This window comes from Catharus ustulatus, chromosome 3 (assembly GCF_009819885.2).
Source record: "Catharus ustulatus isolate bCatUst1 chromosome 3, bCatUst1.pri.v2, whole genome shotgun sequence".
NCBI classification, from domain to species: Eukaryota; Metazoa; Chordata; class Aves; order Passeriformes; family Turdidae; genus Catharus; species Catharus ustulatus.
This window is the reverse complement of record NC_046223.1, coordinates 360,773-387,029: the sequence shown is the minus strand read 5'-3', so window position 1 is coordinate 387,029 and position 26,257 is coordinate 360,773. Positions and strand designations below refer to the sequence as shown.

General features: G+C 52.4%; 1 protein-coding gene across 1 annotated transcript; it reads right to left on the bottom strand.

Moving 5' to 3' along the window:
• Positions 1-248: 248 nt before the first annotated feature.
• Positions 249-24,429, bottom strand: LOC116994668. The gene is made up of 15 exons (XM_033056555.2): positions 24,406-24,429; positions 24,285-24,359; positions 22,758-24,076; positions 21,361-21,423; positions 20,335-20,488; positions 18,511-18,603; positions 15,909-16,101; positions 15,188-15,344; positions 12,285-12,395; positions 12,010-12,126; positions 10,853-10,988; positions 10,316-10,442; positions 7,307-7,391; positions 1,763-1,806; positions 249-493 (listed from the first exon to the last, which is right to left on the bottom strand). Exons 1-15 carry the CDS (start codon positions 24,427-24,429, stop codon positions 390-392), a joined length of 2,802 nt encoding a protein of 933 aa, XP_032912446.1. The 3' UTR covers positions 249-389.
• Positions 24,430-26,257: the final 1,828 nt, after the last annotated feature.

Here is a 26,257-nt window from a genome sequence, read left to right as displayed (position 1 = left end):
GTTCCAAAATGTGCTGAATTACAAATGGACATTTTATGCATTTCTTCTTCTTGATCTGCTGCAGAAGAAGATAAAGATCAAACATGCCAGCCCGCCCCAGCAGCGCCTGTCTGCATACCCACAATGCTTGTCTGCTTCTTCCCAAACCCTGCCTAGCACTGCAGTCCCAATATTGGATGCCACAAGCCTTGGGAGGGGACTGTCACAGGGCAGGGAAACACTGCAGGTCAGAGAGAGCACACAGACAGTGCACAGGACCCAGCACGTTTATTCGGTGTTTGTGTTTTCTTTGCCAATAAAGCGACGAGCAGCGCTTCAGCCCGCGGCACGTTCACTGTGCCAAAGAAAATACAGCTGGTTTCTTCCCTCCCAAAGCCAGGGGGAGAATCTCAGTCATAGAAGTCATCGAAGTCGTCTGAATCCGCGCCGTGGGTCTGCGGGCGCAGGGCGGCCTCGAGCTCGGAGCTGCTGTCGTCAGACTCGCCCCAGAACGCTGCGGGTGGGGAGACAGAGAGCAGAGCTGTGAAAGCTTTTCCTGGCCGTGCTGTTTGTCCCAGAAGTGAGCGCAGAGAACTGGGAGCCCCAGCCCAGGTGTGCATGTCCGGCGCGGTGTCCAGCGGCTGTGCCGGACAGCGGCCTCATTCAGCTCCCACTCCATTGTGCCGCAAGGTAGCCGGGCAGAACATTTCCACTCCAAGCAATTTACTTGACCAGCTGCTGCCTGAATCGCAGCTTTGTCTGTTCTCCTGCCCTTTCTCCCCACCACTTGACCCTGCGGTGAAGTCAGCAGCCTGTGACATCACAGAGCTGGCACAAAAACAGCGATGATGTCACACGTGAAAAATCACCACTTTGAGATCAGATCAGATCCAGACAGGCCTGATCTCAGTGGGGCACACGGCTCCAACCTTAGGCTCTGGGAACCAGCAAACCCTTTCACTGACAGCAGCAGAATCCCACAGCAGTTCAGAGCGCCTGAGAGATTTCTGGAGACGTGAATTCTTTTGGCTCATGGATAGGACAGAGCGGGAGGTGTGGCACACAAAGTCAGGGCCACAGTGGCCGACAGAGCCGCGCTCTCTGTTCCCAGCCGTTCCAGAGGCTGCTGCCTGTCCAAAGGCAGCCGGTTTGAGCCCAGGGGCAGCGGGAGGAGGAAGGCTGTCACACTCACACAGACACTGCGGCTCGTGTTTGAGGCACTTTGGTGCCTCTGACAGCACCAGCTCCACGAACACCTTATCTACAAATGCAGCAGCTGCATCTTTCATCTCCATCCCCGACCCCCTGGGCTGCAGGGCTGTGCTGGGAACATCACAGCCAGCCCTGTGTTGAATGGCTCTGAGACAGGAATGGGGTCGGGGACGCCAGAGCCTTTCAAGTGCCACCAAAGCAGCGTCCTTGATGGCATCCGTGCCTCGGTTCAATGCCACAGCGCTAAAGCCGGGCTGCCAGCACCCAGAGCAGGGCTGCAGGCAGACACAGCCTGGCTCTCTGCCTGGCAGGAGGCTCGAGGAATCTGCAGGTTTCTCCTGCTCCAGGTTCCCTCCACCTGCTGCTCACTGAACCCAGCAAAGATCCCGACCTGTTCCACACTGCCTGCCCCTCCAACACCTCCTCCCTGCGCTGGATCTGTCCTCCTCAGCTCCCTGCTGGCTCCCACGGACACAGGGAAATCCCGTGCTTCCCCTGCTGGGAGGGCTCCTACAGTATAAATTGAACTAGAAAGACACTCATTTTCAGTAGCACAACATCAGTCTCTTACCTTTGGATTTTATGGCAGCTACCGTCTCCTTCCGCAATTCAGTCCTGTAAAACATTTCAAACAATCAGCACAATGTCTCTGATTAAAAAAAACATTAAGTAACTTTTTAAAAAATACTGTGAAATGGTTTAAAAAAAACAACAACCCATTAAGTTCTGTAAGTACTTTTTTCCCCCCAAATAACTATTTAATCATGGACTTCTTCACCTGGAAGGTGGAGAAATTCATGCGCAGGAGGGACACTGCTCCAGCTGTTCCTGGAGTCATTCCCTGGCAACAGCACCGATTTCCACCAGCACTGAGTTAAGGTACAGAGGAGCAGGGCCTTGCTGAGCTGCTGGGAAGGACAAAATCCAAACAAAACCAAATAAATCCCCCCAGTGCTGCTGCCTGCACTTCCTCCGGTCCGGCGCTGTCCCCGGCCCCATGGCAATGTGCAATCTCCGCTGCCTTTGATCTACCTTGATGTGTGTGCAGCCCGAGCCTGCTCTGCTAAATGGCTGCTCTTGTGTCTGGAGCATCACAGGCCCTTTTGAATCTCTCAAACAAGCTGGAATCATTTTGATCTTTTGTGTGCAGCGCGTGCATTGTGCTGGGGCTGGGGAATAATCGCGCGGGGGCAAACACGGGGGAGAATTAACTGTTACAGCAGCGGGCCTGCAAGGAGCTCCAAAAATAAAGCTTCAGCTGATTTTAATAAGGAAGATCAAATAGGAGATATTTGGGACATCACTGGGCCAAACCAGTGAAATGTGAGCCAGTGTCAAGGTGCAGTTGGAAGCTGTGGCCTCAGCCACAACAGGACTCTCTGAAATGTCTGTGATTTGCTGCGTTAAATTTAAAAGGTGGCAGCCAGTACAGACAGGAGTGCTTAAAGTGGGGAGCTGCAAATATCCCACTATTGTGGAGGCGTCTGTGAAGGAGACAAAAAAAGGCAGGGATGAGTCCTTGCTTGCATGTCCCTCAGTATTCTGTCAGAATTTGGGATTGCAGCTGGAAAGCCGCATGTAAAGTTTCACACATTGCAGCTACCAGTGGTGCAGCCACTCTTCCTTTTCACCCAGAGAAAGCTCCCACTGTTTAAATGGACAGAAATTCCCAGAATATTAAACACAGCCCAGGTTCCACCAAGGCACCGAGCTAAGGCAGAAGTGCCAGTACCAATGACAGCCCTAGCAGAGTACTGACAGTGATGTAACTCATTATGACCTTATTCAGTAAAAAAAACAACTTTAAACTGCTGGGCTTCAAAGGCTTCTCCAACATTCCTTTAGTGTGCCATCCCACCGCTTTTCCCTTTTATTCCAAGCAAAACTCCACACTGCCTCATACTCTCACTTCTCCCTCAAAGGCCTTCACTCAACAGGATACCCAGCGAGGATTTGAAGCTGGAGCCTCTGGGCTGATGCTGCTGAACACCCCGAGCTCCTGCTCCCTTTGGCCACATCTCCCGGCCCTCAGCACTTCCCAGGACGTGCTCCACACATCCCAGGCTCAGCCCATACAAATAAAAGTGTTTTCCCTGGGGTGTGGAGCAGGAAAACACTTGTTGCTGAGCTGCAGCTGGCGAGGTGGATGCATCCTCCTGTGATGCTGGCACAGGAACCATTTCAAGTAGCTGAGGAGGAGATCGGGGGCAGCAGCCACCGCTTCCCTCGGCCACATCCCTGCCTGCTGCTGGGAAGGGAGCGTGGGGTTCCTGGGATTTCCAGTTGGCTTCTCACCAAAGCCATTTGACAGCTGAGTTTTTGTCAGTTCTGTCACACTTCTCTCTGCGGTTCAACCCCACAACAAACACCAGTGGGTCACTGCTTTGGGTCCAGCACTGCCCATGTCTCCAGGGCTTGGCCCTCCAGATCCAGCTGAAGGATCCATGGGGAAAGGACCATGCCCAGAGAAGGGAGATGGGGACAGGCTGGCAGCAGAGCTGGCAGCACAGGGAAAACAGAGCCAGGACATCAGAAAGGCCAGAGGGGGAACACAGCTCCCCCAGCCCAACCTGGGAAATGCTGTGCAGCCACAGCACACAATGGGCACAGACCTCCACCGAGGCATTTTCGGGCTGTAAATGGAGCCAGGCCGGGCCCAGCCTGGCTAATCCCCCGCCGTGACCCTCCGATACCCATTTACACATTCGCCTTGCCCTAAAATAATTCCAGACTGACAAAGAGAAAACCCAAACCGGTTTCACTTCAAAGAGCCTTTTAATCTCTCCATTTCTCTGATGAAACAGGCTTTTTGTGCTGGAGATGCTGCAACAGTCAGGAATGAAAAAGCTCCAAGAAAGTATTTTTCCCTCTAGAAAGAAAATTAATATTAAGAGGAAAATGCCAGCACAACAAGAGCCAAGTTAACCAAGGGTGCTTGCTGGAAAACAACAAAGTATTTACTGTGGCCGGAGGGTCTTTTTGCTAAAGCACCTGTTGAGCTTCTATGCTTTAGTGTCAAGCAAAAAAATTTGGGAAATCCTAAATGCCAAGGGATTTTCCCACCCTGGAAAACCAAGTACCTACAGTGCATGTTCTGCACAGTGTCACACAGGCAGTATGAGCTCAAAAGTCCATTCATCACGCCAGAGCTGGAGTAATAACACTGAATTTCAGTAATTCCACTGTGAGTAGGACGAGCCTTATTTTAGGATACAAAGATTTCTGTCGAGCTGCGTCTCAGACCGCTCTCTGTTTGGATTCACCACGATGGAGAAAAAAAACCAAACCCACTGACACAAAGATGCATCACAGCACTGCGAGGGAGCTGTGCAGGAGGGCAGGGGCAGTGCCAAAAAACCCCACTGTTCCCTCTGTGCTCGGCCGGCAGATGTTGGTGCCTCTCCCCACAGACCTGCCAGGGCACAGCTGGGGGTGCAGGCAGAGGGAACAAAGCTTCCACAAACAGCTGGAGCGGCACTAAACCCTGCTGGCTTCTTACAGAAGGACTGGGAGCACTTTGTGGGGATAAAACCGTGGGATCCCTCCTTGTTTCTGGGTGCACCTCCCAGGAGCCCAGACCGATTTCCAAGGGAAAAGTGTGTGTGCACGTCCCGAGCGCTGCCAGCCCCAGAGCTCCGGGATGTCTGAGCGCGGCAGAGCTTTGGGTGTGGGGCTGCTTTGGGCAGGAGGGGATGCGCAGAGCCCGAGTGCCCCCCGACGGCTGAGGGATGGATTCCACTCTGCCAGCTTCTATTTGCATGTCACTGCAGCTGTGTCGGGCTGAAACCAGCCTTCAGAGACCCCCCCAGAGTCCTTCCAGCAGATTAATTAAAGTTTGAAATACTTTGCGCCGTGCTGGTGTCCTGACACATCCAAAGCGGGCTTTGGTTCTCAGCTGATAACGCACCTTTAATCTCCGGATCATTTGGAAACGAGACGGCGCAAGCAAGTCAAAGGGAAACAAGGCGCCTGCATCCGAAATGGGGAATTCCCAGAAAGCGAGTGACCTCCACTGGCTGCATCCATCGCTACAGCCCCCCGGAATGCCACACACATCGCTGCCCACCCGCCTGCGCCCGCCGGCAGCCCCGGCCTGACTTGTGATACCCTGTCCCGCACAGCCGTCACCCATCGCCCTCCGCCCGCCGCGGCACCCTGACACCCACCCAGGGGTGTCCCTGCGTGGGACATTCCCCAGGGAAAGGCAGGGAGCCAGGGAGAAGCGCTTTTCTCGCTGGAGGGCGGGAGAAGAGGAAGCTCTGGCATGCACCGCCGAACAAAAGGGAACAAGTGGTCTTTACTCGGAGAGCAGCTTCCTATTAAGACTCACTCCGTCGTACATTATGCCTTTCATCCCCACTCAACCACAAAATGATTTTGCTGTAGGAAATACAATGGCAGAAAAAGATTTACATTGAAAGAATCTTTAATAATAAACTGTTGCAGATCTGCCTACTTCCCCATGATTTATAATACAATAAACATCGGATTCTATTAAGTCTCATGCACTGAAGACACGCACTGAAAACCCGAGTATGAAAGCCCTCAATTCTTCCCTTCTCCAGGCCCATAATAGTGAAACGAGCATGGATAAATGTGCTAAGAGTATCTCTTTGCATCTTTTATAGCTTGTGTGTATCAATCTGTAAAGCTTATTAAGAAAGTCATTGCTATGCAAAGCAGCACCCAATCTCTTTCTCTTGCTTTTCAACAGCGCGCAGTGTTTAGCCAATAGGGCCGGGCCCCGGCCCCTCATTCCGCATTCATAACATGCAACATTTGCACAATGTGTATCTCAAAGGCTGCTGAATAGAAAGCCTTAATACTCATGTAAACAACTGCAAACCAATTACTTAATGAATCAGGCCCACACATAATGAGGTGCCAGACAAAGAGCTATAAATGCATTTTTGCGCCCGAGCCTCCGCTTTAAAGTAAAATCCCTCAGCTGTAGTTTGGGCTTAACTGGCACATGATAATTATTGTCTGGGGGACATCAGAGGAGCCACGGTTTTTATTCCGGTCCGGCGGGGTCCGCGCCGAGGTCACTCATCAGCTCAGTGACAAAACGCGGCAAAGGAGAATTTATAAAGTGCCACGGCCGAGCTCGCAGGGATGTTTATTCTCAAGTAGTGGGTTTGAGACCACTTGTGAAAGCAATAAAGCCCGAGGAGTGGCTGCTGGAGCGGAGCTGCAGCGCCGCAGAACCGCGGCACGGCACGGCACGGCACGGCACGGCACGGCACGGCACGGCACGGCACGGCACGGCACGGCTGCAAACAGCTCTGCCTCCTCCTCCTCCTCCTGCTCCCAAACCTGCCATGCTTCCAGCCTCTCACAAAATCTCACTCCTTCCTACCCTGACTTACAGCTTTATTACCGTGTCCCTGCACAAACGAGAGGTCTGGAATTATAGGCCAGAGGGAATTACTTGAAATCTATTACTGAGCAAAATTGGAGGAAAAGAAAGAAAAGGCAAAAAAATGTAACAGCATCTAACCGAGGCAGAAGTGGCTGCAGGCACGGCTGGTCAGCAGTGCAGCAGCAATGGGGTGTAGCTTGGGGAGTTTCTATTTTAAATAAAAAATAGTTGATTTTAAATGACATATTTTATTCAGCCTGTAAGTTCTCAGGGCCCTATCCTGCTCTTCCTGCTGTGCCAGGCTTCAGGAAGGGCTAAATATGTCAAAAAACTCATCTACATGAACAGGGCTGCATTTCACAGCACAAGGCAGGATAATCATTGGCTCCTCATCCTCAAAGTTCCAGAAAATATAAAAAGAGGAAACAATTGAAGCTAAGATGCAAGAATTAATCCAGACCAAAGCCGGAACGCCAGTCATCAGTGCTGGGTTACAGCTCGTATTTAACGTGCTTGAATTATGGAATGCTGCAATTTAACAGCAACTGCAGAATCAGAACTGGCCTCACCCACAGCAGCCTAAAAATCCGTGGAGCAGGAAGATTAAAAGCAAGGAGGAGCTCGTATCCTGACGTGTTCCAAACCTGCAGTGCTTGATTACAGAAACAGCAGCCTGAACCCCGGTCCAGAAATAAATCATGGAGCTTCAGCCCTTTTGTGTGGGGGTTTCTCCCTGGTGGAAGCATCCCTTACCTGGAGGAGGGAGGAGTGCTGGCATCCGACACGGAGCTGCTTTCCAAACGTGTCCCTTCGGGACTGTCGTGGCTGTGATCCCCGCCTGTGCAGCAAAAACAGGGGCTGTGAGCTTCCCAAGTTCCCACTCACGTTAAGCAGAAAGGTTATTTTTGTTCTCCTCCCCCTTAAATGTAGATTATTTTGGAATGTCACAGATACCGCTGCGTTTTCAACCATTCTCTTGAATTAGACAAAATTTAATAAATTAAACACATATCTTGAGATTTTTACAACTTAAACAGCCAAACACCCAACTATTTCAAAACCTTTTATCCCCACTCTCCTTTCTTCCCTTTCCCTCTGCTCTGTGGATCTCATTTCCATTCTGTAAAGATTGATTTAAAAAAAAAAAAAAAAAAGAAGAGGCAAATGGATTCATTCACTGGAGTCAGACAATTGCTCATCTTTGTATTCGTTTCCAAAGCACACGATGCTAAGCACAAATCCCACTTTAAAAGGCTGCTTTGCATACATATATTTTATATATATGTTTTTATCTACAGCACTGACACCATAACCAAGCCCTGCTGTCACCAGTGTGCCAACCCAGGGCGAGTCAGTATTTCAAACTGCTGCTGCCTCTGCTTAAAGATGGATGAAGAATTTCCAGCCAGAATCCACAACTCCAGAAAGACTCTGAGCTCTTTTAGGAACTCGAGTGTCCAAGGGGAGCTGCTGGATGGCATCATCCAGGCTGACTCCGGCGCAGTGTCCAAGCTGGAGCTGGCTCAAGGAACTTCCAGCATCCCAAATGATGTCACACAGAGAAAAAGGTGGAGTGAGGCTTAGGAAGTGCCTTGCTTGGTGCACCCCAAGCAGCACCTCGGATCCTCAGAGGAGAACCTCAGGAAGGACTGGGAAAAGTGGTGGCAGGATTGTTGGCTCACTAAAGGTGAAAAGGGAGGCACAGTCCCCGTATAATACATAAAGAAGGGCCAATTTTTCCTTCCTAAGAGGGCTTTTCCTCCTCATTCCTACAGGAGATTTTAGACCTGGAGAGCAGCTGGGGGTGACCTGCAGCTGTTGTGAAGCAGAGCCCAAGGAGTGGAGCAGTTACACCACTTTTATTCAAATCCTCAACAGCCTTAACGCCTGCTCAAATCAGAGACAAGTGAAGGGGAGAGAGAGAATCTGGTTTTGTTAAAGACTTAACAAACCTGCCCCTTCAATAAAATCAGCAATTTCCTACTCATAAGTGAGACTCTTAAACAGTCATCCAGCAAAACAAGAAATAATGGGTTTTATCCTTCTTAATCTCGCATTATTCGCCTACCTCAGGAACAGGCAGAAGAGCTGAACAATTTCTTTTACAGTCTTCTGATAAAAAACAAAGCATCCGTGGAGGAGCTGAGAAGGAGCCCTGTATCCTCACATCACCTGGTACCACAGGAGGCTGCTTTAAAGGATCTTTAAAGCCCTTTATCCACAGGAGCTCTGGACAGAACCAGCACAGTTCTGGGATATTCACAGATACTCACGTAAAATGGACCAAAAAAAAAAAAGGAAACAACCCAAATTTGTATCCCTTAAGCAGAAAAAGTCATACAGCAAAATAATCGTGTATGGATGGCCATACAAATATCACTCCACCTAAACCCCTCAAAACAAGTTGTTTGAGCCCAAAAGCCAACACACAAGAGATGTGGCTTCTGTTTTAGGCCCGTAATGACTCCAGAGCCCCGGGGCCACAGCAAATGGTGATGATAAAAGGGAAGGAGCAGCTGCCTGGCAGGGAGAGGAGGGGAGGGGAACGAGGAGCCCGCAGAAGATCACGGGCTGAAGATGAATCGTGTCTGAAAGGAGCAGCTTGGCTTTCAAGTGAGGTGTGAGAAGCCTCACTCCTGGAGCAGAGGAGCAGCAAGGACGGGCTGGGGCTGGAGGTCTGGGTTGGGCTGAGGAGCTTCTGGACATTTTTACACGCAGGGAGCATCAGCACTTGCATGTCTGAAGCCTCAGTGATGGCACTGGCTGGAGGGAGCCACTGTCACCAGGCAGCTTTGGTACAGGGGGCAGGGAGGAGGCTCAGGGAAAGAATCAAATCAAATCAAAGCTGGAAATGTCATTACTGGGTCTTCCCTATGGACACTGACCCCTGTGACACTGATGGCAGTCCCCAACAGGCTCGTGGAGAGGATATTCACTCAGGACAAACGTGGGATGGGATTACAAGGAATTGAGGAGGTGCTGTGCCCCCAGCTTTGCCCTTGGCTCTGTGAGTGATGTTTGTGCTGGGTTTGCCCCCTCTGAAGTCGCTGTGCTGCCAGGCTGTGATTGCACAACCCTGGGCCCGAGGTTAACGTGCAGCCACCCTTCCACCTGTAATGGGAATGTTTCCCACCACACTTTCCTGCCTGCTCTCATCTTCACTCCAGCCTGTGACTTGTGGATGTGAACACGCCGTAATGAAACCATTTCAAAGCGGCAGCCATCAGACCGCTTTGCTTGCTTTCAAGCCCTACTCCCTTTAATTTCCCACTTTTGTTATCTCTTGTTTATTGATCTAAACCATCCATTACCGCTCTTAAAAGCAGCACCCACTGGGAACTTGCCACCCTGGCTCTCTGTAGCTTCCTCACACAAGGACAAGCCAACCAAATGCCCTGAGGAATTGAAGATCCGATGGATTTGGGAAACAAACAACCCGCGCGGCGGCGGCGTGTGCCAGACCCACAGCAGGAAATTAGCTCAAATCAAAGTCTGCTCGCCTCTGCACATGAGAGTGCGTGGATTTCGGAGCCTGGAGCAGCCTGTTTGCATTTGCTGTGCAAAGAGCACGCCAGCCTAATTGCCTGCTGCTGCCAGACTCGGATGGGAAGGGTGCTCCGGGAGCAGAGCAAGCGAGCTGCCACCACTGGAACAGTGTATTCCCTCCTTGTGTGAAGGAATGAGCTGGAAAATGGCCCCACATGGCCCCTGCAATTCCAGAGCAGGAGCCTGGAGTGGCAGCCGGAGCTGGAACCCCCTTACCTGGTTCTTTCTGTGCCAGCTCCCCCTGCTTTCCTTCCCCTCCGCTGGTCGGGATCGATGGCAGGCTGAGAGAGGATTCATCACTCTGGACAGTCCCAGGCTCTCCTGCAAGGGCCTCTCTCAGCACCTGAGCATTCAAAACACAAACAGCCACAGCTCCATTATGCTCCCCTCCAGCTTTCCAACCTGCATTCAGGCTAACCTAACTCCTGAGGAAATCTGCTTTCAGGGTGTTTCTGTCAGGTGTTCCACTGCCTCGCTGCTAGGCTGTTCCTCTGGGGCTGGTTTGGGGACAGAAAGATGGACTTGAGTCTGTAAAATCTACTCCATGTTCTGCCCTAACTCTCTCACTGTTCAGTAAAACAACTGTTCAACAGCACAGTAAGAGGCCGAGGCACTCACAGCCTGTGGGATGCCATTTCTGTTGATTTATTTAAATTTATTTAAATGCCTGACTGGCATGAAGGGTGGGGACCTCAAAAGTCCCTTTTGCTGTGGGATGGAGCTCTGGACATGTTTCCCTGTGTCAGTGCCCACCTGGCTGTCCTGCCCCTCCTCTCCCGGAGCCAGCAGCTGCTCAAACATCTCTGCCACCTCCTCTGGGAGCCGAACCCGGTGCTGCTTCAGGAACAAGCCATGGTGGCCCAGGAGAGTCCTCAGCGCCTCGGTGTCCCTGGGGAACAAACCAGAACCCTCACAGGCTGGGGACAGCCATCACCCACCTGCGCCTTAATTCCCGCCTTCTTTCTCTTTTAAAAATGCTCCAAGTGGGAAATCTAGAAGCCACTTGTTCTGCAAATGTGGGGAAGTTGGGCAGGGGTGACCATCATCACCATCATCATCATCATGATGCCTGCCCTGCCCTGAGGCTCAGGATCCAAAGACACAACCCTGGGGCACAGCTGGGCACCCACTGCCCCAGGCTTGTCTTTTGCTCAGAAAGAATAAAAAGGAAAAAGGAGGGGAAAAAAAAAAAAGCCAAACAAGGTGCCTTTTAATGTAGAAAATCTCAATCCTGCAATCCTTTTGTTTGCCAAAGCTGTTTGTTTTTCCTGTTGCTCCAGCGAAGTTTCAGAGGAGTGAATTCCAATTAACTCCAGGAGTGTTTGTCCCCAAGAAACCATTCAGGAGACACAAGGAGCTGCTGGTGCCCGCAGGCGTATCAGCCTCAGGAGAGGCAGGCACTGCAGAGAGACCCTTCTGCAGCGCTCACAAGTGCCCCGATCCTGCCAGCACTTGAGCACTGCGACGGGGAGGGAGGTCTAGACACCAGCTAAGCAACACAGAATGGAAATTGTTTTCACTCCTGGGTTAAAGAGACCTGGAGAAAAAAAAAAAAAGTAATTCTCACTTGTCCTTGTGGCATATGCACGGGAAAAAAAAGCCCATTTTCAATAACTGCGCTTTGTTGTTTTTAAAGGCCACGTGCATCTTCTGTCTCACGCAGAATAATTTCCTTCTCAAAATTACATTCCCCCTCCTTACTTCCACATCCTGGGAATGGCTGGATGAGAGGTGTCTGGAGTTCCTGCAATTCCCTGAGCTGGGGGAAGAGCTGGGGGCACCCCGGGGCTGCCCTGTGGAGCAGGAGCCACCGCTGGGGACTGGGGGGGAAATAAAGGGAGAAAGGGCTCCATCCCAGGGGCAGAGCCAAGGGTGTTGTGTTCCTCAGCCCTGCTCGGTGGCTTCTGTACCTGCTGTGCTCCTCTGGGAGGCTCCCACTCCTTGGGGACACGGCGTGCCGGAGCTGCTGGAGCACCACGGCTTCCATCGCCTCCAGGTCACCCTGAGCCAGCCCCACAGCCCCAGCACTGCAACACAGAGCAGGGGGGACAAGGCTGGTGAGCACAGCCCAGCCCATCCCATGCCATCCCATCCCATCCCATGCCATCCCAGGTTCTGGGGATGCCCTTGGCTCCCTTGCTGCGCTCACGGTGTTGTTGTCACCCTGCCGCACTCACTCACTCACCTGGGCAGCTCCTGGGGCTGGCCCTGGTACAGAGCCCGGTGCTGGGGGCTGCTCCTCTCCACCAGGTCCTGCAGGAGCTGCAGCGTGTGGCACAGCTCCGGGAGCTCGGGGCTGAGCAGGGACAGACAGACAGACAGACAGAGAGTGACTGAGGTGTGACAGGGCTCCCTCCTCATCCTGCACCCCTCGGGAAAACAAACAGCTTTCCAAAGCAAACTGCAGGAAAGGGAGGGGAAAACAGCACGGGAGCCAACAGAGCATCCAAAAATCAGCTCCCCAGCGCTTTAATTCCTTCACCTCCAAAGCCAAACAAATCCGGTGGCCACCTACAGGTACGGGCACAGCCCGGGGACCTCGGAGGGGTTCTGATGAGGCTGCACCCCTATGATGATGCAAATGAGGACTTAGGCACTGAAACAAAGGCGCGGGCTAATCCCGGGACAGAGGTGTAAATGGCTATTCAGGCTTTGTGCGGCTCCCAGCCCAGGTCCCGGCCGGCAGCGAGCACCGCAGCTGGGCCAAAAGAGAGTTTCCTTTCTTTCCCTGCCCCACATGCGGGAGCTGACATGTTTCCACAGTTAACCCTGGCTTACTGCGCCTCCAGGGAGAAGCTCCGTGCCGAGCTGTGCCCAAAGCTGTGCTTTCCCTCCGAGTGTTGGGCAACAGTGAACAATTAAGTGGGGGCTGCTGTGTCTTTAGTGGAGTTTCCTAGACATTTAATAAGCAAAACAATGCCAGGGAGATCACATAGGCAGTTAAACAGTGCTTTCTCTTTTTTCCCCCAGCCTTACAAACCCTGTATTCCAGCGGCCGGCTCGTTTCCCATTGTTTTCCTCCCGCTGGGTGGTCCTTCCAGGGTGCCACTCGAGAGGGATACAATAATAAAAAGGGAAGGGGAAGGAAGGGACACCAACATAAAGAAAAACAAAATGTATGACAATCTGCAGCAGGCTACGGATCAGAGGTCAGCAAACAAGAGGTCCTTCTCTTTTACAGGTTGCTTCCTGGAAACAGTCTGATTAAGCTGACAGCTTGAATTATGTGTTACATTTTGTAATGCACAATCCATCTGTGCTAAGTCCTCCTCAATGCAGCTGAAGCAGCACAGGCATAAGCTCTGCCTTTTTCCACCCCCTCAGCTCGGGCCTTAAAATAGTCATCATCTTTCCCCACACTAATTCTCAGAGACCCCCTCTGCCCCCCGGGTTTAAGCCCTCAAAGAAAGGGCTGGGTGCTGCAGGGAATGGCAAGAGGACACGGAGCCTTTCCCCCTGGATCAGCTGCTGACAGGAAACCCATGCAGGGCTGTTCCCGGCTGTGGGAAGGCAAGAAACACCCACCTCACTGCCCCCAGCTCTGATAACAGCAGAGCTGCAGTGCCCTGCTGGGACCTGCAACCAGAGGCAAACCTTCTGCTCCAGCACCTTTCCCTACAACACCTTGGCTGCCAGCCCTTCCCTGCAGGGGAACAACCCAAAATTCCTTTAAAAATTTGCTCCAAGATGAAAACTTGTGGCTTCCTGGCACGCAGCAAGGACTGGCTTTGCCTCTGGAGTCAGCCGTGCTCTCTGCTCCTCCCAGCACCATCCCGTGTGCCCGATCCAGATAATCCACCCAATTCAAAAACAGTGCTTCCTTCTGATGCCACACTGACACTGCTGCACTGGGGCAGCCCAAGCTGCAGGTATCTCTGAACTTGAGCACACTTCTTGAGCCAGCACAGGAATTTCGGGAGAGAAAGCCACAGGGGCTGGAAGGACAGCACCTGTTGTGAATCCCAGCAAAGGAAGCTGCATTCCCACACTGTGTGCAACGTGCACAATGGAAATTCGTGCACTGATCACCTGCAAGCTTCCCCACAATACTTTTGGCCGGCTAATTTAGCAAGGATGTATGCCAGGTGCCTCCTGGTAGCGAGCACATCCAGGGAAAACGCTGCTCCTGCTGGATCTGCCTCTCCAATTCGCAGGAGAAGCGAATGAAAACCTCAGCACCTTGTGCAGCAGCAGCGAGCAGTGGTGATCCCACTTGCACGGCCTTGAGAAGCGGAGGCATTCAGCCTGGCACAGTGCCCCGGGGACAATGCAGCCCTCAAACCTCGTGCATAATTTCCCCGGGGCTCAAGAGCTGCTCCCAGCATCAGCAGGCTGCACAGCCAGGGGAGGGAATGGAGGTTAAACTGCCGGCTCTGACTCCTCCGCAGAGATGGCACTGGTGCTGTGCTGTGATTAACAGGTGGGATACAAAGGGAGCGCTGAGGGAAAGCTATTTGCATGCAAATCAGATGATGTTTCCATAGCGAGCAACAAATGCGGAGGGCTGGAGTTACACGAGTGTCTGCCATGGCCCAGGTGTCAGCACCCAAACCAGCACTGAGCACAGGAACACACATTCAGGGATTTACACACTGCACACAAGCAAGGTGGGAAAACCTGGAATTGTCTGTGCAGGAGTGCCTGCTCTCCATCCTGGGTGCACCATGTGCCACCCCAGCTCTGCCGGGGAGCTGGGCCAGCCCAGGGACAGTCCCACCCTGGGCACTGCCCTGCCGGGACAGGGATGCACTTCCCTGTCTCACGAGGGCGTTGCGGGGCCAAAAATCCCGCCGGGATGGATTGACATCCTGCAGTATCCTGCGTCTGCAGAGCATGCCCCTATCCTCTCTTACTCCCTTTCCAAAAATGCTCAAGCACTGAAGTTTTGCCAAGTAGAGTGACTGGAACAAGATCTGTGTACATTTAAAGAACACCATCTGCATTTTAGCAACATTTTGCCAGCTCTGAGCCCAGCGAGGTGCCCGAAGCCCTGAACATCCAGCAAGGTACAAGGACAGGGGAGAGCCTGGAGAGCTCTGGCGCCCTGATTTCTCAGCCCAGCTGACCCAGGGGACAGGGAGGTGGTACCTGTGTGGTGTTGGGCTGTCCAAGGGCTCCAGAGCCTGGGAATCCCTGCCCTGCTCCTGCTGTGTGTCAGGAATGCTCGGCCTCGCCTCCTCCTCCTCCTCAGCAGGGACTGGGAGCTTGGCACTGCTGCCCTGCCTGCTCAGGCCAGGCTTTGCCCCTGCAATAACGATAAAGAATAACGAATCAAAGAGGTAAAAACTGCAATTATTCTTCTCAGACATTAGCAGCAGCATGGAGGAGATCACAGTGATCTGAAACCAAGCGTACCCACGCTGTTCACCCTGAGAGAGCATCCATGCATCCCTGCATCCATCCCTCTGCTCCTCCTGCCTGTGGGCTTCCCTGCCCTCAGCCCCTGTCCTTCCACGCTCCTCTCACAAGGGGGAGTCCAGGGAGGCTGCAGCCTTTGGGGTTTGGGCACAGACACCAGCTCCGTGACCAAATCAGCTCTGGGGGAATCCCTCAGCTATCCTGGGGGACAAGGGAACCAGCCTGGCCCAGAAGTGACTCCTCTGCTGGAGCAGGTTCACATGAACCCTCACAGTGCCCCTGACCACGATCAGCCCCAGCACAGCCTTCCCTGTCCTGAAATAAGAGGGAAAAAAGGAGTAAGAGCCACCACAGCCCAACCAGAGGTGCAGGAGGCAGAGCAGCCGTGGCAGAGGCAGACAGGGACACATCTCACTGTCATACCTGGAAAGGACACATCCCACTGCCATACCTGGAACGTGTTCCAGCCTCGGGGGGGCTGCTCTGCCACCAGAGGCTGAGCTGAGCTGCTCAGAGCCTTCCTCGCTGGCAGCCACGTCCCTGTGTCCCGCTGCTCCCTCCTCACTCTCAGTCTCAGGACAGAGTCCTGCAGGGGATGGGGGCTCCTGCTGCCAGCCCAGCCCTCCTGGCACAGCCTGCAGCACCTGAAACACACGGTGGGACATGGCTGAGGGACACAACAGGGGACAAACACACAGAGCTCCTCGAGGGCAGCGTGCTGGGCTCTGAAAAGTGTCACAGTTCACTCTGCTGTGAATCCCAGTGTTTTAACACTTGCCTCCTTTCCTTTGCAGACCTACTCAATCAGGGCAATTTAGGAGGAGTGGCTGCTGGCTGCTGCAGGGTCACAGTTTATGCAAAGCCAAAACGAGCCATCCTAATGCCATTGTTCACTCCAAGCAGGGCTTCCCCTCCAGCCCCAAACCCCAGCAGCACCATTTGCAGTCACCTCCACACCTCTCCCCTCTCTTTCACTGCCTGACCTGTTCCTCCCACACCACGTCAGCTGCCAAGCCCAGCTGAAAGGAAACAAAGGCATCTTGTCTGCTCTGTGACCAAGGTGCCTTAAAAAAGCTCAAATTCCACCTAAGAAGGAGCAGAACAAAAAGCCATGAAGTCATTTTAGGCAGTAGTTAAAGCTTTGCCACTCAGATTAAGTTCACAGCTTATTCCATCACCACTCCTCTCAGGTTCCTCCTAATTACTTCTCGGGTTTGGGATTTGGTGCTTTCCAGTGCCTCCTGCCAGCCCTGCACGGCTCTGCCAGCTCCTGGATGCAGTGTTCCAAGACAGATGGATTCCAAACAGGCACAGGCACAGCACACATCCCTATCAATCCCCTTCCCCCAGGAAAGGACTCACACCCACAGGTGCATGCTCCAAAATCCTCTGCAGGCTCCAAGGAAGAGTTTCTGAGCTGACTCCCCATCACAGAGCGTCCACGAGCCTGGGCTGCACAGCTCTGCCAGCTGGGGAGCTTAAGGACTGCCCTGGCCCCTGGGAGCCCAAAAGGGCACATATCCCACACCTCCTGGAGGTGTTTGAGCCCTGGGACACTGCCCATCTGCTGGGATTGTCCTTTCTGGGTCCCCAAGGCACAGGTGTGACCCCCGAGGTGTCACTGAGGGGTCATCACAGTCACTGCACCCCAAGCAGCCTGAAGGAAGGCATCCCAATCCCAGGGCTGGGAAATAAAGCCAGCTGCACCAGCTGTGTCCTGGCCTGATCCCATCACTGCTGGGCCTTTGATGCTCTAGTCCTGATTTTTCTAGTACCAACTTTTCCACGGGCTGGAAATGCCACTCCCAGACTGCCTGCCCTAATTGGACAGCTCCCATTCCAGAGTAAACTCACCTTTCCCCATACCACCTCCCAATTCAAACCACAATTTGCACCCTGCCACACGCCTGCCTATATAGGTCAAGGCTGCTAGGCTTCACTGCTTTGTGTATTACAGTTTAAAGAATGCTCTAAATTCAAGGTTTTTAACTTTTTAATCTGTGGGGAAAACTTCCTATAAACTCAGATTAACGACTGCTAATGCACTGAAGAAAGGAAACCAAAAACCCTTCCTCCTACTATAAAAACAAAATAGTGTGGCCTCTGTTTCTTTTCTGATAAGAGTCTTAAATACCAAACATTTAACTGCATAATAACATTCCCTGGCAGCCAGCAGCCTGCTTAGCAGATACATAAAGCAGGTAAAAGGGGAAAAAGTTAATTTCTTGGCTGAATGATTCCATCGGTAGCTATAGGGCAAACTAGAAAGTCTTTTAGTAAAGTAGCAGTTGATTCTTCTATCAATCTGCAGCACACACACTCTCTTCCAAGGAATGCATTAAATATGAAAATCATATCCCGTTATCATCTGCTCCCAGCTTTCAGCCCAGTAAGCTTTCCTTAATGAATGCTGCAGCCTCGGGGACGCCGGCTCCTCGGGATAATGGAGTGATGCTCCCGTCCTGCCTGCTCCAGCCCGCCCGGCTGAGGGGCCTCCACACAGTCACAAGTGACTACTCTTGCCAGCACGCTCCCAGTTATTACAAGATGTTTCTTAGACATTTCATCTGAAAGAGCTTTGCTGCTTTTAGTGGAGGAAACGGCTCTGGTCTTGAACTGTATCATTTATATGGAGATAGGAGGAGGGATTAGGAGCCTGCATTACTGCAGATATATGGCAGCAGATATTTAAGTATTCCTTGTCAGTCTTTTTGTCTGCTCCTTAGATATGCAATCTCCTTCTGCTCCCTCTGAGGAAAGGTCAAAACACACGGAATTACAAACACGGCGGCTGCGGCTCTGCAAATATCCCTCATTAGGAGCATTTCCTCCTGGTCAGCACCACCTCCACACCAGCCAGCGCAGGAATTACAAAAGCCAACACGGAGACGTGCGCAAACACTCGGGGGCTGTTTTTAATTCTGCCTCTCCGGATGAAAAGACTGCACTTTTTACCCAGGGTGGCTCCCCTTTTCCCGGGCTCCAGGCACAGTTCCAGAGCATGGAAAGGCTGAGCAGAGCACAGGAATACAGCCCTTTTCCTCCCCCATTACCTGCTCCCTGGATCCTTCCTCCTTGCCACCTCCTGCTGACAAGCCGCCCTCTCGAAGGGACAGCAGCTTTCTGATTTCCCTCCCGTACCATTCCTAAAAGGGAACAAATCCGTCACAAAACCGGAGGCTGAACAACCCCTGCACCCTCCCAGCCCCAGACACCCCTCTGCACATTTTTACCTCCACGTGCAAACCCCCACAGCCTTTTTAAAAGCAGCCATCTCATTTGCTCCTCGTTTTTCCGCCCCCCTGCCCAAGCAGCGTGGCCTGTGCAGGCTCTGCTGCGGGGCTTTCACACACTTTTATTTTATTTTATTTTATTTTATTTTGTTTTATTTTATTTTATTTTATTTTATTTTATTTTATTTTATTTTATTTTATTTTATTTTATTTTTATTTTATTTTATTTTTATTTTATTTTATTTTATTTTATTTATTCAGCCCTTCATCCAGAGCCCCACAGAACAGCAGTAACTTGTGGGCTCGCATTTGCTGCACCCCAACAATATCTGTAATTATTGCTGCTGCCTCCAGACAGTGCCTCACTTTGGGAGCCCCACAGTGTGCTCTTCATGCCCCCTCTTACAACTGCTGTGAGCAACAATCCCTGGCCGATGTTCCAGAGCAGCTCCTGGCAGGAAGAGCTCCGTGCTGGCAGTGGATCCTGCACACAGCCAGCTCGTCCTTTGCTCCAGCAGCTCCCAGGTAGGAGCGTGGAATTTCAGGGGACAAAACCTCACCCCTCAGCTGAGGAAGTCAAGATGCTCAAAGGAGACTCAGATGGAACTCCTGGGTTTTGCTGGGAATTTATTCATGCTCCTAAAAATTACTGGCCAAACACAGGGAGCAAAAGTGCATCTTTCAGAGACAAAAGGAGTTTTGTGAGCTACGGCCACGTAATAAATGTGCACAGAGTTGTGATAAAGCACTCCTAAAGGGCATTGTCTATGGAAAAAACGGAGAGGAAACAGCAATAATTTCTTTCAGTGCACTCCCATGATAGATTAAATGATTGCATGCTCCATAACTCTCCTGCTTTCCATAACTAACACGGAGGAGATGTCATTCGCTCGGCAGCTCCGAAAAGTGACTGCAACTTGGCAGAGATAAAATGGATGGCACAGTAGCATCAAAATGGAAGGACTGAGCAAAAACCCCAGGTGCAGCTCGACCTGTGGCACTGGCAGCCCTGACACTGGGCAGACTGGGGTGCAAAGGAGGAAAAACCCCTTCAAAACAGCAGGGGAAAAGCAGCAGAGCCCCTCTCCTGCTCTGCTTCAAATAACAAGTGAAAATCAGGGGCAGGCAATCACACAGCCCAGGGTCAGGCTCTGAATCCCAGGCAGACAGGAAAAGATGTTCTGGGAATGTCACCACATCCCACAGGCACCACCTGGGCTGCTGCTGCTGCCTGAGGAATAAACACAGCCCAGCGTTTCTGAGGAGTGCCACTAGAAAAGCAGGAATGAACTCATTTCCCTCTGCCAAAAACCTGCCTCCATGTATCACTGGCATAAGCAGGCATTGCAATTTCACTTCTAAAAATGTGGGACCATTGCTTTGCGACATCCCAAACTGTACTTTAGGGAACAGCATGACAACAACAACAATAATAACAATGATAATGATGATGATGATAATTCAAGGAACCTGAGCTTTTTCCTACAGCATCTGCTGACCCTGGGGCACTTCACACCTGTCTATTTTATTTTACCCCCTGAAATACGGCCCCTGATGGAGCTGTTTCCACCTCTGGGACCTCCCAGGAGATTCCTGCACACCACCAGCCAACCCCCGTGACCAAGCCTTGCACCGAGGCACTTCCATCTCCCGGATGCTGTCCCAGGCCGTGGTGTCCATGTGAGCCTGCAGCTGCAGGAATTGCTGCTGCAGGGCGCGGTTCCTGCGCAGGGCCAGCCGCTGCCGCTCCCGCACCGCCTCCAGCTGCCTCTGCAGCTGCAGCTGCCTCTGCCTGGCTCTGCGGGGCAAAGAACAGGCACTGAGAGGTGTGACAACAAGCCAGGAGCACCATCACCATGCTGTGCCTCAGACACACACAGCAGCACAGAGGGGGAGCTGCCCCACATCCCACAAAGGAGGAGACTCATTCTGCTGCCCACTACATTTATATAAATATATACAAATATATATAAATGCCACTTCCCTGCAGATTTACACAGGGGCTGTGGTGTTCCAAAGGGTGAACACATTAAAAATCTCCTGTAACTGTGTTTGAAATGTGCTAGTATCTGCACTTTCTGCCCCTTTCAGAAGAGGGGCTCCCACAGTCCCTGGAGCTTTACAGAACTCCTCTGAGGAAATGAATGGACACTGGATGGCACTACTCAGTCCTCTCTGGTTGTTGGGACTTCTGGATTTTTATTTTTATTTTTATTTTTTATTTTTTTGCTTTGGTTTACTGTTTAGGGTTTGGGCTTGTTGGGATTTTTTCTTTTACAGGCTGTCCATGCATTTTACATTAAATAGACACAGCAGAAAGAATCCAAGGAGCAAGAACCTGGAGTATCCCCTAAGGGTTCCTAAGGCTTTCAACTTTCAAAGACATTGGGATTCTCCAGCATGGACTAAGCTATGGTGATTTTATAAAAATAGGACAAAGCCAACCTGCATGTTGGTTATTCCCAAGATTTTAGTATCCACAGAATGAGGCATTTATTTTACTGCTGCAGTTATTTCACCAATAACTTGAAGACATATTCACTTAACATGTGAATATAAATGTATTATTACTGAAAAACCTACAAGAAAACATTCTAAAGGCATTCCAAGATAACCAAACCTTTGTAACCAAAATAAAACAACCCCCAAGAAGCTTTTGGACAGGCTTACAGGTGTGGATCAGCCATTGTGCATTCCATCTGCTGCCCTCCTGAGTGCAGCCTTTCGGCCTCACTGGAAAAAACAAACAACACAGAGTGAGATAAAAGCGTATCACCATCTCCAAACTTCAGAACTAAGGGATGTTGCTGAGCAGAGAGGTCAGAATTGCTGCGAGTTACAGACTCACCTGCCAGCCCTTTCCATGCAGAAAACACTTGGCTGGAGCTGTTCCCAGGACAGCTCCCTGAACCTGCCCCAGGGATGGATTAGGATTAGAAAATCCTAATTTTCCACTTCCCAAACCCCTCCCAGCTCACAGACCCCATGTGCCAGCTGAGTACTTTATTTAGGAGCTGAACTGAAACCAAGATCACATTGCCCTCTTGGCATCCTTCCAGAGGCAGGTGAGCCCCATTGGCAGCAGGAACAAGTGTCCAGCAGGAATCCAGGGGGTGCCAAGAGCCATCCATCCATCGTCCATCCATCATCCATCCATCATCCATCCGTCATCCATCCATCCATCCATCCATCCATCCATCATCCATCCATCCATCATCCATCCATCCATCCATCCAGCCATCCATCCATCCATCATCCATCCATCCATCATCCATCCATCCATCATCCATCAATCCATCCATCATCCATCCATCCATACATCCATCCATCCATCCATCATCCATCCATCCATCATCCATCATCCACCCATCCATCCATTATCCGTCCATCATCCATCCATTATCCATCCATCATCCATCCATCCATCATCCATCCATTATCCATCCATCCATCCATCCATCCATCCATCCATCATCCATCCATCCATCCATCACCCATCCATCCATCATCCATCCATCATCCATCCATCCATCATCCATCATCCATCCATCCATCATCCATCCATCATCCATTTATCCATCATCCATCCATCCATCCATCCATCATCCATCCATCCATCCGTCATCCATCCATCCATCATCCATCCATCATCCATCCATCATCCATCCATCCATCCATCATCCATCCATCCATCCGTCATCCATCCATCCATCATCCATCCATCCATCCATCCATCCATCCATCCATCCATCCATCCATCATCCATCCATCCATCCATCATCCATCCATCATCCATCCATCCATCCATCATCCATCCATCCATCCATCCATCCATCCATCCATCCATCCATCCATCATCCATCCATCCATCCATCATCCATCCATCCATCCATCATCCATCCATCATCCATTTATCCATCATCCATCCTCCATCCATCATCCATCCATCATCCATCCATCCATCATCCATCCCTCCAGAGCTGTGGACTGACTGCTCAGCCCCTCCAGAACTGGGATAGAACCGAACTGAGCCAAGCTCCGGCAGCCCGTGGGAGCACCCGGCTCACCTGGGGCGGCAGCGGGGCCGGGGCGCCCATCCCGGAGCAGTCCCAATGGCCCCGATCCCAGTGCCACTCCCGATGATCCCGCTGATCCTTGTCCTGGTGATCCAGCTGATCCCACTGGTCCCGATGATCCTGGTGCTGTTGCTGGTGATCCCGGTCCCGGTGATCCCAGCAATGTTCCCGATGATCCCACTGGTCCCGGTGCTGATCCCAGTGCTGATCCTGGTGATGTTCCCGCTGATCCTGGTGTTCCCGCTGATTCCGGTCCCGTTCCCAGTGATCCTGCTGGACCTGGTGCTGATCCTGATTATGTTCCCTGTGATGCCAGTCCCCTTCCCGCAGATCCCAGTGCAGTCCCAGTGCCAATCCCGGAGCTGATCCCGATGCCAATCCTGGCTATGTTCCCTGTGATGCCGGTCCTGTCCCCACTGATCTCGTTGATTCCCGTGCCGTTCCCGGTGATCCCAGTGCCTGTCCCAGTGTCGGTCCCGGTGCCGATCCCAGTGATGTTCCCGGTGCTGGTCCCGATACTGGTGCCTGTCCCGGTGCCGATCCCGCTGATCCTGGTGCCAGTCCCAGTGCCGATCCCGCTGATTCCGGTGCCGGTCCCGGTGCCGATCCTGGTGCCTGTCCCAGTGCCTGTCTCGGTGCTGTTCCCGCTGACCCCGGTGCCGTTCCCGCTGATCCCGGTGCCTGTCCCGGTGCCGATCCCGGTGCCGGTCCCGGTGCCGTTCCCGCTGATGCTCCCGGTGCCGATCCCGGTGCCGTTCCCGCTGATGCTCCCGGTGCCGATCCCGGTGATGTTCCTGGTGCCGGTGCCGATCCCGGTGCCGATCCCGGTGCCTGTCCCGGTGCCGGTCCCGGTTCCGTTCCCGCTGATGCTCCCGGTGCCGATCCCGGTGCCGATCCCGCTGATCCCGGTGCCGGTCCTGGTGCCGTTCCCGCTGATGCTCCCGGTGCCGGTCCCGGTGCCTGTCCCGATGCCGATCCCGGTGCCGGTCCCGCTGATCCCGGTGCCGATCCCGGTGCCGATCCCGGTGCCGATCCCGCTGATCCCGGTGCCGGTCCCTGTGCCGTTCCCGCTGATGCTCCCGGTGCCGATCCCGGTGCCGTTCCCGCTGATCCCGGTGCCGTTCCCGCTGATGCTCCCGGTGCCGATCCCGGTGCCGTTCCCGCTGATCCCGGTGCCGGTCCCTGTGCCGTTCCCGCTGATGCTCCCGGTGCCTGTCCCGGTGCCGTTCCCGCTGATCCCGGTGCCGTTCCCGCTGATGCTCCCGGTGCCGATCCCGGTGCCGTTCCCGCTGATCCCGGTGCCGTTCCCGCTGATCCCGGTGCCGATCCCGGTGCGGATCCCGCGCGGTTTCCGCCGGTGCCCACGTGCAGCTCCCGTCGTGCCCCGCGCGGGACCCCGGAAGTGCCGCCCCGCGTTGCCATGGGAACGGGCGGGCGCGGCCGGTTATTAATCATTATTTATCGCCGTTTATTGATCATTATTTATCGCTGCCCCGTCTGTCAGCACCACGCGGTTACGGCGGTGTTGCTGTTCGCCCAGAGGAGCCCCGGCTTGGTGCTGGAGGGCCCCTGGGACAGGCAGGATCCGCGTCCCTGGAAAAGGGGGAAATTCACAAAGCGAAACATACCCGAAACATACCCGAAACATAAGTGCAAGCTGCATAGCTGCAAGCTACAGTTGGTTTTTCCGAGTTTATTGTACACCATGGTTTAAAACAAACACACAAACACCGATTCATCGTCCTCTGGAGTGCCCCTGGTGCTGTCACCTCTCCAAAATTCACCTTGGTCACCTCTCCAAAATTCACCTTGGTCACCTCTCCAAAATCCACCTTGGTCACCTCTCCAAAATTCACCTTGGTCACCTCTCCAAAATCCGTGTGGGAGGATCCACAGTCACCTCCAGCCCCGCATCCTCATCTCCAGCTGGAGAATAAAAACAGAACGCCCGGCTTTCATTTCCAGATAAAAAACTTCGATCCCTTTGAAAAGAAGTTGCCAAATGAGCGCTTGAATTCCAGGCTCCCAATAAAACCTGAATGCCGAGGGAATAATTGAAATGAAGGAGAAGCGACACATCAATAGACGAAATTGCAGAGAGCGGCGAAATGCTTAAGCATAATTAGCACGGCAATCAGTGTGCAATTAGTGCGAGATCATCGCAGTAATTACCCTTCCTTAGAACTTCTGGCCAGGAACCCACACAGGAGAGCTCAGCTGGAGCTGGGGACGTGCCCTGGGATTGGGGGGATCGGGGCTTTTTGGGGCTCCTGGGCTGGCTTTGGTGATCCAGCAGCGTTCCCGGTGTTCCCAAGGCCTGCAGCCTCCAGCTCAGCTCCTGGGATTTAAACACAGACTAAAAAACTCTGTGGAATGGGTGTAGTGGCACCCAGAGCAGCCTGGCTCACACCCTGCGTGTCCAATACCCGGCTTAACAAAGCGTGGCTCAAGTCAGACCATTCCCACAGCAGGAATGCCCAGCAGAGCATTTGGGAACCTTTTAGTACAGAACTTGGCCTATTGGAAGCCTTATTCCCAAACTGCAGGTTTAGGGTTTGGTGGAAATGAAATTATGATCCTTGACCCCTTTTGTCTCCTGGGCAGCCCTGGGAGGGTTTTTTTCACTGTGGACCTCGGGTTGACCCACAGGCAGGGCTCAACATCCTGCTATTTATTTAACAAAAAGTAAGGAAAGAGGGAACCTTTCTCACTCCCTGTTTCCCACTCTGTTCCGTGTCTCCCCCCCGGGCTCATAATTGACTCAGGAATAATCTCCATCCTCCCATCCCTGATAAGGAACGCGGTCCCTTCCCTGAAAGCCTACAAAGAGGAGTGTTTTGTTTGTGCTCTCCCCGCAGTACTTCACACTTCTTTTAGATTGTTTTAATTTAATTTTGATGTAATCTGATAAGAGCTGTGAAACTGTCAAAGGCAGCCGCCTCCTTCTGTCGCATTAAATCCACTTTGAAGGAAATGGCGGCTTTGTCCCCAGTAGCTGCCAAACCAAAGCGCCTCTCATTCCAGCACAGGGATTGATGTGCACTGATCTGAGCATCTCTGCACTCTTTTTCATTTAGGGAGGCAGCAAGGATGGGAAGCTATCCCAGCAAAGTGGGAAACTCCTCACAGAGCAGGAGGTGTTGGTGCCGTGGGACACCCAGCAGGTGGTGGGGGACAAATTGGCCTGGAAAGGGATTTGCAGAAACACAGGGATGTGCTGGGAAGAGGTTTTCCCTCTCTGTGCCTGGGAGATCCCTCACCCACAATCCAGGACAGAGCTACAGGCTTTTCTTTTCCTCACTGAGACACACAACACAGGCCCTGGTAGCTGTGTGGAAGTACAGAGAATTTCCATAATGCCTTTTTGTTACTGACTCAAGCCCCAAATGCAGAGCACTAATGACACACCAGGAACCAAAGAGCAGCAACAGCAGAGCAGTTGTGAGGATCCATTTCCTGTCAGTGGCAGTGCCTGCGAACAGTAATTAGCG